General features: G+C 40.1%; 1 protein-coding gene across 1 annotated transcript in view; it reads right to left on the bottom strand.

Annotated features, from left to right (window-relative positions):
- Positions 1-926: 926 nt before the first annotated feature.
- The window catches only part of ankrd13b (ankyrin repeat domain 13B), a gene marked incomplete at both ends in the record, with an annotated part of 43,882 nt that continues 30,564 nt past the window's right edge, over positions 927-14,244 (bottom strand). Inside the window, 8 exons of the mRNA XM_079246759.1 lie at positions 927-1,131; positions 2,713-2,789; positions 6,150-6,313; positions 7,493-7,681; positions 7,947-8,104; positions 8,953-9,089; positions 12,016-12,080; positions 13,478-13,559. Coding sequence (XP_079102885.1) covers positions 927-1,131; positions 2,713-2,789; positions 6,150-6,313; positions 7,493-7,681; positions 7,947-8,104; positions 8,953-9,089; positions 12,016-12,080; positions 13,478-13,559 — 1,077 coding nt within the window. The remainder of the gene's footprint in view (positions 1,132-2,712; positions 2,790-6,149; positions 6,314-7,492; positions 7,682-7,946; positions 8,105-8,952; positions 9,090-12,015; positions 12,081-13,477; positions 13,560-14,244) is intronic.

Below are 14,244 nucleotides of genomic sequence, written 5' to 3'. Positions count from 1 at the left end.
TCATGTAAGGTGAGTAGATGCAAATCACTTTCAGTAACATCTCTGTTCTGCAGTCCACTTAAACAGCACAAGCATTTTCTCTTTAATAGTTTCATAACGCACAGGCTTGTGACAAACTCGTTTGCAAACAGTACAGTTAGTGTTCACTCTGCAATCTCTTCATAAATCACTAAAGCTAGAACTGACTTGGATTTACTTTGTGCTCAAGCTCATCGACAATATCCAGTAACAATCATATATGTGATCCACCCACAAGCTAAGTACAGTACATCTGGATTTTTTTGTGCAAATTAAAAAAAAAAAAAAAGGAGCAATCTGTTATTTTATATTTATCATTTAAAAAAAGAAGGAAGTCTGATGGTTCGTCGACATTCATCTCAAGTTTAATGAAGACAGCTCTCAGCACCGCTGGCTCTGGCTTGTTACTACTCCTTTCACACATGAGTCGGTGGCAGACGGGCTCAGTGTGAGTTTTAGTGCTGGAGCTGGAAGCTGGCCTAACGTACTACATTTTTCTGGACCGACCTGTTGTGTTGAACTGGTGCAAAGCGCTGGTTTTAAAACACTCACACACACACCTCATCCGCAGACAATCCACTAAACTTGTATTGGGTGTGTAAAATTGATTGTAAACTGGCACTGGTTGAGAGAGTACCATGTGGCACCAGATGGAGGAAACTCCTGGCTGTCTAAAGGTCGAATAGCCGTGCCATCGTATGGCTTCATGGGAAAGGTCTGGTAAGGGCGACGAGAGAAGAGAGAGAGAGGCAATTGTAGTTTGAAAGTTTGATTTGGGGTTTTTTAATTCCAGCCACTGGAAGATTGTGCTTAAAACCAGAAAGAAGCCAGATTTGCTCTTTCCTCCCATGTAACCTCCATCCAGACCTTTTCCCTCCAGCAGACCTGCCTGCTGGGATGTTCGGCACTCATTTCTCCATGAGCGACAGCTGGATGATGCGCTGCAGCTCCTCCTCCTCCCGCCGTCGCCTCAGGTCCGCCTGCTCCTGCTCACGGGCCGAGATCTCCATGGCGATTCGCAGCTGCTCATCATAGCTGCAGGTCGGCGGCTGCTTCTTGGAAGGGGTGGGGCAGAGGTTGGATGGGGGGCGGGACTTGTGTTGGGGCGTGACCCTGAGGTATAAAGAAGGGGACGGAGAAGTGGGTTTAGCACAAGCGGCAACCGCTGGTGGTAAAAAGTGAAGTCCATGTGTAAGTGCATAAAACTGCAGTTCCCCCTTCATCCACTAGGGGCTCCAAAACAGAGCAAATCCCCATAGACTCCCATGGTAAAAAGGCCAACTTCACGGCAGAAATAAACATGTTTACAGCCTGGTTCAAAAATCCATTTTCTGTTTATAGGTCAGGTTTACCTTCATGACAACTGTGGGGGGAGTACATTTTTTTCTAACTCGCCCATTTAAAAGTAATTTAATCTCCAAGTTCGGCATATTTAGGGGCGGGTCCTTTTGATTGACAGGTACCAATCTCCGGCTTCAAGTCAGAAGAACGTAGAACAACCGCGGTTTTTAGCTGGTTAATAACGTGACTTAGCTTTAGCCCGCTTACCTACGTTAGCTGGCTAGCTCCCATTATCTCGGGGTTAACTTGGTTAGCTTTTAGCTACAGAAAGCTCGGAGTTCGCTCGATGTCAATCATCCGCCATGACGCTCACAGCTCCCCTCTCAGCTCCGCCTCTTTGCCCATATTTGTATTTTTTTAGGCGAGACGGCGTGCATGACGCTGCCAACAAGGCGATGGTAGGAACCGCCCACCAAGCTTCAATTCATCTCCTCAGAAACCAATGGGTGACGTCACGGAGACTCCGTCCATCTCTTTATAAACAGTCTATGGTTTAGCAACAGTTATTAAAAACACTTAGAAAAAAAGACGAAGCATGTTTGTCCTGTTGGACTGAGGAGAGAGCATTTCCTTATCATAACAAATCATCGCATAACAGTAATTCATTTCGACTGCACATGTGCATTCGAGCATCACCACCAGATCAGCTCAACGACTAGAAATATCCCGCCATAAATATCCATGTCACCTGGAATGAACAGTTGCATTGACCCACTAGCCTGATTGTGGATCAACTCATCGGCTGCAAATGACCTCATAGCCACTAACTTTTGGATTATTAGTTGACATGGTGATGATAAAGAAATACAAAGCAACACAATAATCTGAAAACTTTGGTAAAGAAATGGTGCAGAAGCATAAATGAGAAGAAAGTGATTTGTGCACCCAGTCATGCCTGATAACAGGCTGGAATTAACAGCAGAGCTTTTGACAGCTGGAAACTCTCCTATGCTGAACTCATTGTACAAACTAACCCACTTGCACACACACACACACACACACATACAGTCATGAGATGAGAGAAGAATAGCAGGATGGATAAGATAACAAAGGGGAGACAGGAATACAGGATGTGAGTCAAAGATGGAAGGAAAGAGATGCAGAAGTGGGGGAAATACAATGGAGGTTCGTAAGACAGAATAACAATGCATAACAGAACTGAGAGGAAGTCAGAGTCGAGGGTATAGCAGGATATTTCTCCTTCATGCTGACGATCGTGCAGATTTATGTTGCTTTGTTCGGGGATTTTAGCTTCGAGGCTGCATTTCCTTTCAAATTCATGGAAGTTTTTCCAACTTCATCTGAAATTCACAAGACACCCAGTTTCATAGAAGAACAAAGTTTGTTTCTGACCTATCCATACGGCTGGGGTCACAGGACAGAGGGTGTGTTCCTGGCTTGCTATTGGTCAGCGCCTCCCAGATGGTCACCTAGAGAAAAAGACGAGATAGTGCAGGAAGTCAGAGCACGAACAGATGGTGAAAGGGTTTGTAAAATGTCAAATCCTCCATTACCGTTGTCCTTTTCCTGTCAATCTATGTTAAAATAACACACACAAACTCACACATACCAAGAAATAAAGATATTTAGATTGATTATGATCTATGAAAGTGAACAAGATGAACCCTGTGTGAAACGCTAAGTGACAGATGCTAAGTTACAAAATGACTTTTTAGAAGTTGAAAAGTTAAAGTTTGATTTGTGAATCAGTCAAAGCTGTAATAAGTGTCATGTCAGCAGTGTAATCATTTAACAGCTCCCCCGCTTTAATATTCCAACTGCAATTAAAATTTTCATCACCTTTGTCAGCCGAGTGTGAAGCAGCTGTGAAAGCACCAACAACAGCAAGCTGCTGAAGATGACGGTACAGAACACATCCTCAGCTGCAGCCTTGCCCTGTCTCCTCTCATTTCTTCCCTTTTGAACTCTGGCTGAGAAAAAAACACTAAAAAAAAAAAAAACTGAAGATGGTCTTTGACCTGTCTCAACAAGCCTATTTATACCTGAGTCTCTGTACCCCTTGAAGAAAACCAAGGACTATCATGTCCAGGATTTCTGGAAGTTAAAAACAGCCCTTCCCCTGAGGCAGTGTTAAAAATAATGGGACAGTGCTGCGGACATCAGGAGCAATTCACTCTACTTATTGATTTTGCTTCACCGTTGATTGTTTTCATTTTGAAACTGGATGCTTTTTCAGTTCTTTGGTGCATTCAGATGTCCTGTTTGATTTATTGTTGACTTTATTACTTCAATTTTGTACAAGCCAATGTTAACCAAGAAGACACAATTCCTTTTTAAATGCTGCAAACTGGATCTTTTGCTATTCACTGTTCCAACCATTTTCTCCAACTTGTCCTTTTTTGACGGAATAAACACAAATATGAAGCCTTTTTTTGTCATTCAATGGCTCAATTTTGCTTTTACATTTTCCCGTTAGCTGAGTTATGTTATACACAAAATTAAAAAACCACAGGGTGATATCATCAATCAGCAGGTCAGCCTGGGACAAACCAAAAGTTAAACCTAAATTACATCTGTACCTGAGTTGTACAGAACATGCAGTTTGCTTTCCTACTCTACTACTAAATACAAACTGACTTTTTAAATAAGCATTAACTTTATAGTTGTTATAATTAAAAATAAAAAATGTCTCCTGCTAAAAACCCTTTGTCTTTATAGCTTTGCCCAGAATGTAGAAGCTGTTCCTGGCTGAAACCACAGAATATGAGCACAAACTATATATAAAAAGGATCTGTGTTTTAGAGCTTGACAAGCAAATGAGACAGGATGGCGGTCCATCCTCAGTTAGCTTATGTTGCATGCTAATTGTTTGCATGCTAATTGCTAATGACTCTTACTTTATTGCCATTTGTTAGTGGAGAACTCAATAGGTTTCTTTACAGTTACTGTAATTATGTCATATTCTTTGTTTCATAGGGGGCACGTTGGATAAATTTTGTTTTTCCTTTCATGGTTTCCTTTATGATTCTGTCGGAAACTTGAGTTATAATGTGTGCAACGTGCCACAAAAGTTGGTGTTTTTAATCATTTTTTGATGTGACTGGGAGAAAGATTGCTAACATGAACATACGAGGCTACAGCTAATAAAGTTACTGTTAGCTTAGCATTAGCTTACAACTTGGAGTGCTTCACTCACTTCAAAGTATTTTCCTTGGCTCCAAATGAATCCTGACACTATGAGACTACAGCGTATACATATATATAAAGCAGCACAGTATTTTAAACGATTGTAAGGAAACAAGATTAGGTTTCTGTTTTTCTAGCTTCTGCTTCATTAATGGCAGGTAGTTTTCACATTATAGCTAAACTATGGAAGTCAAACATGTCTGCAATTATTTATTTCTGCTGTCAGTATCTTATGACCACAACATATTTATTCTATTAGCTCATAACCACCACAAAGCTAGTTTTACACGCTAGGTTTACTTTTATATTTATCTTGAGAGATCAGTCCTTGTTTTCTCTAGATAGTGGCGATCACAAGATCACTTTTTTCTGGCGGATACAAGGTGATCAAAGTGCGATTGAAAATAAGAGATTGGCACTTATTAACCAAATATTTAACCTCAAGTTAAGGCATCCATGTTTTATTCTGTTAATTTATTTTATCATATCTTTAAAAAATAATAAATGCTCTATTGAGAAAACTGCTTTTTCTTCTCGAGACAACATAAACTATTTTGTTACTAAGAGAATATACTCTTTGCTCTTTTTTTTTTATCTCACATTGAGGATTTTACCAAGATTTCAGTCACAGCCACTCATTAGCCAAAATTTAGCTTGACATTTAGGGTCCCGTCTGTTGCTATGTTCAGAGTAAATGCTCATTTCTTATTTTTTCCAGAGGGTGTCTCTGCAGTTGTTCACATTATAATTTAATGCAATCTTCATCAGACTCCAGTGTGAACAGTCTACAACCCTGAAATGAGCCACATGCACAAAGAAAGATGTGATGTCACAAGAAGCACATTGTGTTTACTCATAAAAATATGGATGCTACAAATGGTAGTGTGGGTGTGTCACTTCTAAAGCAGTTGTGCGATCAGGAGTGACAAAATATGATATATTGTTTTTTTTAATTCAATATTACTGTCCTTCTGCACAGAGTTGTAATGTGTTTCACTTCAATGACAAAAAAGTCGTAAGTAACATTAAATGCCCCGTCACTGTTTAGACGAAAAACATTTTGAAAAAGGTCAGATATGTGTACAGTTTAGTACCATCTGGGCTATTATTAAAAATGAAAGATTTTTGCTGTTTTGATTTCCACTAATAAATCTGATATGAGTCCCATCTTGTTGTTTGGCTCTTTTTATTTTTTTTGTATGTTTATTTTTGTTGCAGAAGAGCTTGTCATGTCAGAAGTGTTATCATGTTCTCTTTTTGTAATAAAAATCCAGAGCACAGAAATGACTCCAGTGTGACAATCCTGCTCACATCACACTCAAGCTCACATCATATAATATGTTTCCTATGAAGAAGGACTGGTTAATGTGGTTCTTTAAAGCAGGAACATCAGCTAAAAGTCTTTACTAATTACACAAAAGAAAACTTGCTAACTCCCATAAACATCAGTCATTTGTTTTCAGTGCAAAAGGGGTTAGATATGCGCTCAGTCCCAGTCAAATGAATGCTCTGACTGGCCTTGGAGAAAACATGAGAATTGTGTGCATGATCAATTCTCCCTGGGTGACATAGAGCTGAAAAAGTAAAGTAGTTAAGTTTGTTACATTTCTGAAAGGTAGTTCTCATTTTCAAATTTGGGTCACCTGATCATACTCGGATCCGGCCTCCAGCAGACTCTGTTGTATAGCAAACTGCAGCAGGTCTTCTTCCTCCTCCCTCATGCTGTCTCTTTGTTTGCCTCCTAGCATGGTGTATCCAGGCGGGGGCTCGAACACACACGGGGGAATCTCTCCAGCTCGGCATGACACTGTCACACACAGGGGGAGGCAAAGGGCAAGAAATGGGAAGGAGTGTTATCTGACAGTAAAGGAGACTAAAGGAAAAGAGCGGAAAAGGAAAAACAGAGGAATCATTTCTAAACAAAAGGCAAAAAGAAATAAAGAGCTGCTATTTCTTCTTTACTTTGTTATCAACTAAACAATTACACAACTCCAGCACAAGTGTGCTTGCAGCACTTTAGCTTAAGGTGGAGCGCATTAAAATCAAGGGTTTTCCAAAGATGCTCCTTCAGTGTAGCGACGTGATGAGTTTTACTTCTGCTCTGCTCATGGAGGACAAACCTGACCAATAAAATCTAGCAATTAAAACTGCTACTGCTCCTGCAGCGAATTTCCACAAGATTTATAAATCAGCTTGTCAGAAAAAAAAAAAGTGGACGGAACACAAATTTTTTACAATGTTTTGTCTGTAATGTCACCGTGTGAACAGCTGGGTTGAAGACAGATGAGCTAAGGTGAAGCTTTTATGGGTGTGGACCATAGACTGTATATAAAGAGATGGACGGAGCCTCCATGACGTCACCCATAGGTGGGCGGTTCCTACCATCACCATCTTGGCAGTGTCATGCGTGTCGTCTCTCCCGGAAAACACAAATATAGGCAAAGAGGTGGAGCTGAGAGGGGGGCTGTGAGCGTCATGGTGGATGATTGACATCTAGTGAAATCCGACCTTTCTGCATCTAAGAGTTAACCAAGCTAAACCGGAGCTAACAGGAGCTAACAGGAGCTAACCAACTAACTTAGGTAAGTGGGCTAAACCTAAGTCACGTTGTTAACCGGCTAAAAACCGCAGTTGTTCTACGTTCTTCTTACTTGAAGCGGGAGATCGGTACCTGTCAATCAAAAGGACCCGCCCCTAAATATGCAGAACTCAGAGATTAAATTACTTTTAAACGGGTGAGTTAGAAAAAAATGTACTCCCCCCACAGTTGTCATGAAGGTAAACCTGACCTATAAACAGAAAATGGATTTTTGAACCAGGCTGTTTATTTCTGCTGTGAAGTTGATCTTTTTAACATGGGAGTCTATGGGGATTTGCTCTGTTTTGCAGCCAGCCCCTAGTGGATGAAGGGGGAACTGCAGTTTTACGCACTTCCGCATAGGCTTCACTTTTGACTACCAGAGGTTGCCGCTTGGTGTGGACTTACTGGTGGAGCTAGAGCTGGAGACACTGGAGGAGTCGCTGCCTGGAGAGGGGGTGTCTGTCCTCGGGGTGTCCCTATGTCTGTCCCCCTCCACCCCGATTTCGTTGTCAGCACGGAGGCCGGTTCCCTCCTCACAGCCGTTCAGGTTGCTAAAGGTGATCCTGGCGTTCAGGATGTGGTACAGGGGGATTTCTGCAGGAAGTGGGAGGAAAAGAAATCAGAGGAAGTCAACTGTCTCCAGTCTGTGTTTTCATGTCATTCATCAGCTACATGCATTACTTTCTATCAGCTCCTACTTAAATGATTGATCTATTCTGTCCTTTAACACCCACTCCGAAGTCATTCTGCTCCCTCCATCTCATGTTTATTAACTTTTTTATTCTCCTGTCATCCCCCCCGCAACATTTTACCCTCCCTCCCTCTGTTTATCCATCCATCTTAGTCTCCCTGTGCTCACCAATCTTGATGGGGAAGCCAGGCGGCAACCGCAGCGTGATGAAGTCACGCAGCTTAGCGAACAGAGCGTTGGAGATGGCCATGAGATCAATGATAGGTACTACTTGTTCTGCCAGGGACAGAGGGTGGGACTCACACAACCACAACTTGGCTTTAAATCTGGGAACAAAAACACACATGCTCTGATGATTTTGGTTATGAGTTCGTTTCTTGGCATCAACCAATTCTGACACGTCCTCCATCAGACTTTTGCCAGACGTACAAAAAGACATTAATTACATCAGCTAACAGGATCTGTCCATGAGCTGCTGAGTCGTGTTCAAACACAGGCTAATCAAGTCTTATATCCTAATTTATGTGATAATGGCCACAGAATTAAGAGACAGCTCTACGGCCTAAAAGAATTTGTCCTCATCATGGCCTGTCACTTTTCATTCAGTGGTGAAGAACGATGGAGCTGACAGCTGAGAGTGAAAGACAGACCAAACAGTCAGAGGAAAAGTGCAATGATGGTCGTTTGGCATGCGGATGAGAGAGACTCTGTTCATAAATCCACTGAATACATCTGCTTTTTATCTTGTCTGATTTTCAGGAGCTATATAGGGTCTTCTAAGTCCTCTTTGAGTTTTGATTTTCACAGTTTCTTTGTGTTTTTTTTTACCCCTGAGAGCCACTGCAGGATTTCATCAGACGATGTGCAATGACTCATCTACTGTAGCTGGAGGTGTGTAACAGACTGCGGAGACAGACCACTGGGTGTAATTACTTGACTTTGGACCAGCTTTATAAAAGCCCACATCCTATATTCCAATGTGTATAAATAAGTGTGTTTGGCCCCGACTGCTGTGTGACTTTCACTTCAGGATGGCGGCATACGGCTGACACAGACAGCCGATTTCCCTGATGATTGTACGCTTTTTGTCAGTTTTGACACTTTGCAGTGAGCTTAGTCGCCTCTTTCCCGCTACACATGGCTGCATGTCTGTCCTCCTGTCGGTCTGTGTCACCTTTGGGTCTTGGTGGTGAGCTGGCAAGGGTGGCCGATGTCTCTCAGAGTCGGCGTCGAGGTGGGGTTGAAGTACTCCTCGGCCGTCAGCGCCGCGGGGTTTGTCACAGCAGGAGACGACATCTGGGTCACCAGAGCCTGGAGAAAGTACATAATGAATGAATAATGAATATCTGCAGGAGACCAAAGAATTACTAATCAATATAAGCGCCTCAAAGTTTTAGTCACTGCCTCAAAGTGCAGAATTGAGGCTCTTCAAACTCAATTTCCTGGCTGGCTTCTGCAGAGTGAGGGAAAATCTATTTGTTTGCAAGAGTTTTGGGCTGCTAAATGTCACAGTCAAATTTAAACTCACTTGCATGTATTTAGGATACTTCAAACTGGGACAACTTACATTTTGCTGACACTAGATGTGATTAAGATAAATATTCTAATATTTGATTCTCTAAATAATCTAATATAAATAAAAGCTTTTTTTTTTTTTATTATTCATTGCTGATTATTGTGGTCTCTCATTTTCACCTTATAACTGATTAATAAAAGATAACACAATAGTCTTGATTAAAATATTGAAAAGAGGGTTTGATTTAGGTATTGATGCTTTTATTTTGAACATGTGCAAGTTACACAAAATAATATACTGAAAAACTGGAAAAACAAATGACAATAATGTAAAACAATATGTGAATAAAACAGTAAAAAATCATAATAATGTAACCCAACGTGTCTGAAAGTAGTCTGGAGTAGATCTGGAGTAGTAGTCTGGAGTAGATCCATGCAGTGGTGTAGTTCAGGGTATATGCCGGTATCTGGAGTATACCCACTTCTTTTTCAGTCAGCATTGAGTATACCCACTTCTAAATCCCAGGTGATGCTACTTTTACAGTTACAAATGTCCGTACACATGTAGCTACATCGCCCAGCAGCTAAGCTAAGGCTATCTTTGCTACCCTGGTGCAGTAAGTTAACAGCTGCATTAACATTAGCCTGAACATAGACAAATAAAGCTATATGTATAAATGTCTATGAGCCTGTCTCTCAGTAGTCTGTGTACCAGCATTGGTTTAGTCATTTCATAACTCCTCCTCCCTGAAACCGAAGAGCAGAAATTATGTGACAATGAGCAAACATACTGATGGATTTTTTTAAGTAGACTAAATCGAGGCTTACATGTCACTTTTTCACAGCATTTTTCTGGGCTACTTTTTTTTCTGTTTTTAAAACAAGGACAAAAAATAGAGAGTATACCCACTTCTTGATGGACCACTACACCAATGGGTCTAAGCATAAGCTTACACATACCCCAGTCTGCCAAAACACACATACTTACAGATATTTACAAAATTAGACAATAACTAGATTGAATAAACAAACAGCCCTTTGTACTATTTTTCAACCTGGATCATGCTTGGACATTGCAATCATTTCTGGTACAATATCATAAACTACTAATTAAAAACAGTGATTCTTATTATTGCCCAAATCAAAACAAAAAACATATGATGTATATTTTTTTCTTGTTTTTTCATTTTTAGTGTGCACTTTAAAAGGGTTAACTTTATGTATTTTGGAGATCCACTCGTCTTCTCCTTGTCATCCTAAAACAATCATATTGAGCAGCGTGAAAACTTTTTGCAAGGCATTGATCTGACATTTTCAGCGACTCAGTGGGGAACTTTGCAAAGAAGCTGCAATAGGAAAAGCAAACGACAAAGTTGCTTCTGAGGGCAGCAGTCATCGTTACAGCCGATGCCTTGTTGCTTTAATGAATAAATGAGCCGTCTCTGATTAAGAATTACTTAACCCTTTAACTTTCACACTAGCAAAAAGACCAGGGAAAAATGTTTCTCTGTGTTTTTCCATTTGTTTTGGACAAGAATAAATAGAATAAATGTTTTTAAACAAATGGTTAAGATGTAAAAAGAAAACATTAATAATAATGTAACAACAGCGAAATGGATTAAATTTGATACAGTGGTGTAAAAACAAACCCAGTTTGAGTTTGGCATACCCGAATCAATTGGTAAAGATGCGCAAGCAGGTTTATTTCCACAATTTCAAAAAAAAAAAAAATCATCAAAGTCACTGCAAAATGACCTTTACTAAATAGTAGACAAGAACCCTAAAGGGTTAGGCTTATATTAACTATTATGTCTTTTGTTTTTGTTGATATTGTTTTAGTTTGGTTAGTTAGTTTTGGTCGATTATAAGGTTTGTAAAGTTCAACAAATGTATTTAATAGGTTTGGAGTAACCAATATTACACAAATATTACAGAGTGGACATCAAGCTGAAAAATGTTTCTGTTAAAGCTGTTAGAGGAGATAAAGTAGAAGCACTGAGGGAAAGAAAAAGGTGGAAAATTAAAAGAGAGATTCCAGAAAGCTGATAAGAAAAGAGATTTGAGTCACAGATGTTCTCAATTACAAAGAAATGTAAAATCATAACATTTGAAGGCAGATTGAAGCCTTGGAGTGACAGTGCAGGGATCTCTCCTGATGACTCGGTGGATTCAACCAGCAGGATTCATGGACTGTTCCTTTAAAGAGAAGATGATGAGGGTGGGGGTGGGTTACTGAAATGATCATGTGGATGACGGTATGGTGATGAGAGCGTGGTCATCATCACCATACCGTTGGAAAGCTGCTGACTATAAAAGTCCATCACTGCAAAGTAAAAGTGATTATTTACAAGTGGAAAACATTCAACACAGCCATCAGTCATTCCCTGAGTGGGCGTCTCGAAACTGCAAAAATAAGCTAGATTTCAAATGCTGCAGTCCCCAGTTAGCATGTTAAATGTTAAAATTCACAACTAAAATCAGGCTTATTCCTTTCCCAGGAAACAGCTTGTCCACACAGCAACACAACTTAGGTTTGCAAAACAGCTTCTGAACAAATCACTAAATTCTGGATCAACGTTCTTCAGAGATACAAGGCCAAATAGGAACGGTCTGGTCATAATGCACTATAGCACACTGCAAGAAAACCAACATTAAAAAACATATAGAGTGTGTGTTTTGTTTTCATTTGTAAAAGTATACATACTGTATATTGTCTCCTCACCCCATTGTTCGACCCCATGTGCTGCTCGGCAATCCCAAGAAAGTTCTGCAGTGGGGTCTTCCCACCTGTTTAGAAAGCGATGACAGTGCTGAGTTAGAGCAGTCAAACAACCACAAAGTATAAAAATCAATCTATTTTGTTTTACATTGTTGAGGTTTGGTACATGCCTTAAAACCCAGCTTCGGTTATTGCTTATTCATCACAATGTACAGAGGCACAGGCTCATTCATCACCATCACTGCTGGCAGTCTCATTTCACTCTATCATGGCTCGCTTGCATTATTCTGTAAACCACTTTTATAATCTAACTGTCAGGGTAAAATGAGCAAAGCAACAGCCCAGATATAAAGGATGCTTGTACATAAAAGCAAACTTATTTTAAAAACTGTCTGCAGCACATCTTTCAGCTGATGTGGACACATGAGTTATTACGGACTGGAGAAGTTTACTATGATCTGACCTTTCCAAGTAACACTACTTTTGTCTGTAGGATCTGAGAAGCTGCCTCAATGGGCATGCTCCCATGTACTTGTGAAAAAGACACAGTTGTTTAAAAGTGTGACACTTTGACATGCTCAGAGACATGTCAGGCTTACATCAACTTGATGAGATCTTTATTATTCCTATTAAAAAAAAAAAATGTAAGTCATTGTTTTCCCTCACTAACACAGAAAACGAGTATCATTTTGAGGAATAAGTCATCGCTGAAACTCATGAAATAAAAGAATAATATTGATTAAAAATGAACTGAATGCAAGAGGTGAATATGGATTCATCATAAGATAAGATTCCTTAAACTTTACGCAGCTGTTAGGATGGAAATCTTACCATTTTAAATGCTAACAATTTGCAGCCTCTTAGTTGTGTTCAACCATAAAATGACATATTGGGATATGTTAAGGACCAACATAGGGAGCACTGAGTTTGTGAAGAGCATGTGAGTATCACCAGCTTCTGCCCTTTTATACAAGAGTAGGAAAAAGTGCACAACCAGGTTGTTCGCATGTGCTTTGCAACTGAGTGAACTCTAAAAGCTGAGCAAAGTTATGTGGGTTTTTAGAAGACTATTTGTGTTTAATCTTTCTCGCTTTGCTATTTGTTTGTGTCCCTTGGGATATAAGTGTGTGTATAAACATATGAAACCCTCTAAGTCAGATGAATATTGTGACCTAAGAGAGTGGAGATCTCAGAGGAGTGTGTGATGGTTGATTCTGGCTGACAGCCACAGCCCAAGCAGGAAGCCTGCTAATCATGTTTGATTTATGATCTGAACCGGAAAACGAGATAGAGTCATTGAGGGAACGTTACGGCCAGTAAGCCGGAGCCTCGGGGTGATCTCAGCCTGCTCAGGTGAGAGGGATTGCTTGTCAGTGAGTCTTCCATCAGATACGGTGTGCCACTGAGGTGGTGAGGCTGGCTGGCTGGTGGTGGTGGCGGGGGGTGCAGCTTATATGTAAATTACCTTTTGTTTTATTCTTGTTCTGGTCTGTCAGATGGTCAGTTCTGGTCCTGGTGATAAGCTCAACATTGGATGCTGCATAAACCTGAGTGGAAACATAAAAAAAAACACATTTTAACTGTAAAAGAGAAAAAAACAAGTTTTCCAGTTGTTTTTTTTTTTTTTTAACCCTCTGATACAATAATTATTAAAACAAAAAAAAAATAAAAATAAAAATAAAAAAATTAAAAAAAAGCAATGCCACATTGTTCCACATGCAATATTTTACTTCTACAGACATCCACAGAGACAGGTTTCTGTCCTTAAAATTGTTTGACTTTTTATTTTATTTATTTGATAAATTCTATAGAAATAGTTATAATATAATATTTTGCCATATCTATATCATAGAAATATTCTATAAAAATTGACTCGTCAGGGTTATTGCGATTCATCGCCATTAGAGGCCATCAGAGGTCATTAGAGGCCATCAGGTCTTTTACTTGCTCATAAATCGTCCTCTGAGGGAAATGAATCCACACATTTGAAAAAACAAAACTACAAATTTCAAATAACTTTTGCCATGATTCATTTTGAAAATACAATCATTTTGACGTGGAATGACAGTGCTGGTGCTGCACAGTGGCATAGTGGTTAGCACTGTGGCCTTACAGCAAGACGGCCGCTGGTTTGATCCTTGGGCATGGCTCAAACAGTGGCCTTTCTGTGTGGAGTTTGCATGTTCTCCCCGTGTATGCATGGATTCTCTCCAGGTACTCTGGCTTCCTCCC

This window comes from Telmatherina bonti (assembly GCF_933228915.1).
Source record: "Telmatherina bonti genome assembly, chromosome: 9".
NCBI classification, from domain to species: domain Eukaryota; kingdom Metazoa; phylum Chordata; class Actinopteri; order Atheriniformes; family Telmatherinidae; genus Telmatherina; species Telmatherina bonti.
The sequence above is the reverse complement of the archived record's forward strand: the minus strand, read 5'-3'. Positions and strand labels throughout refer to the sequence as shown.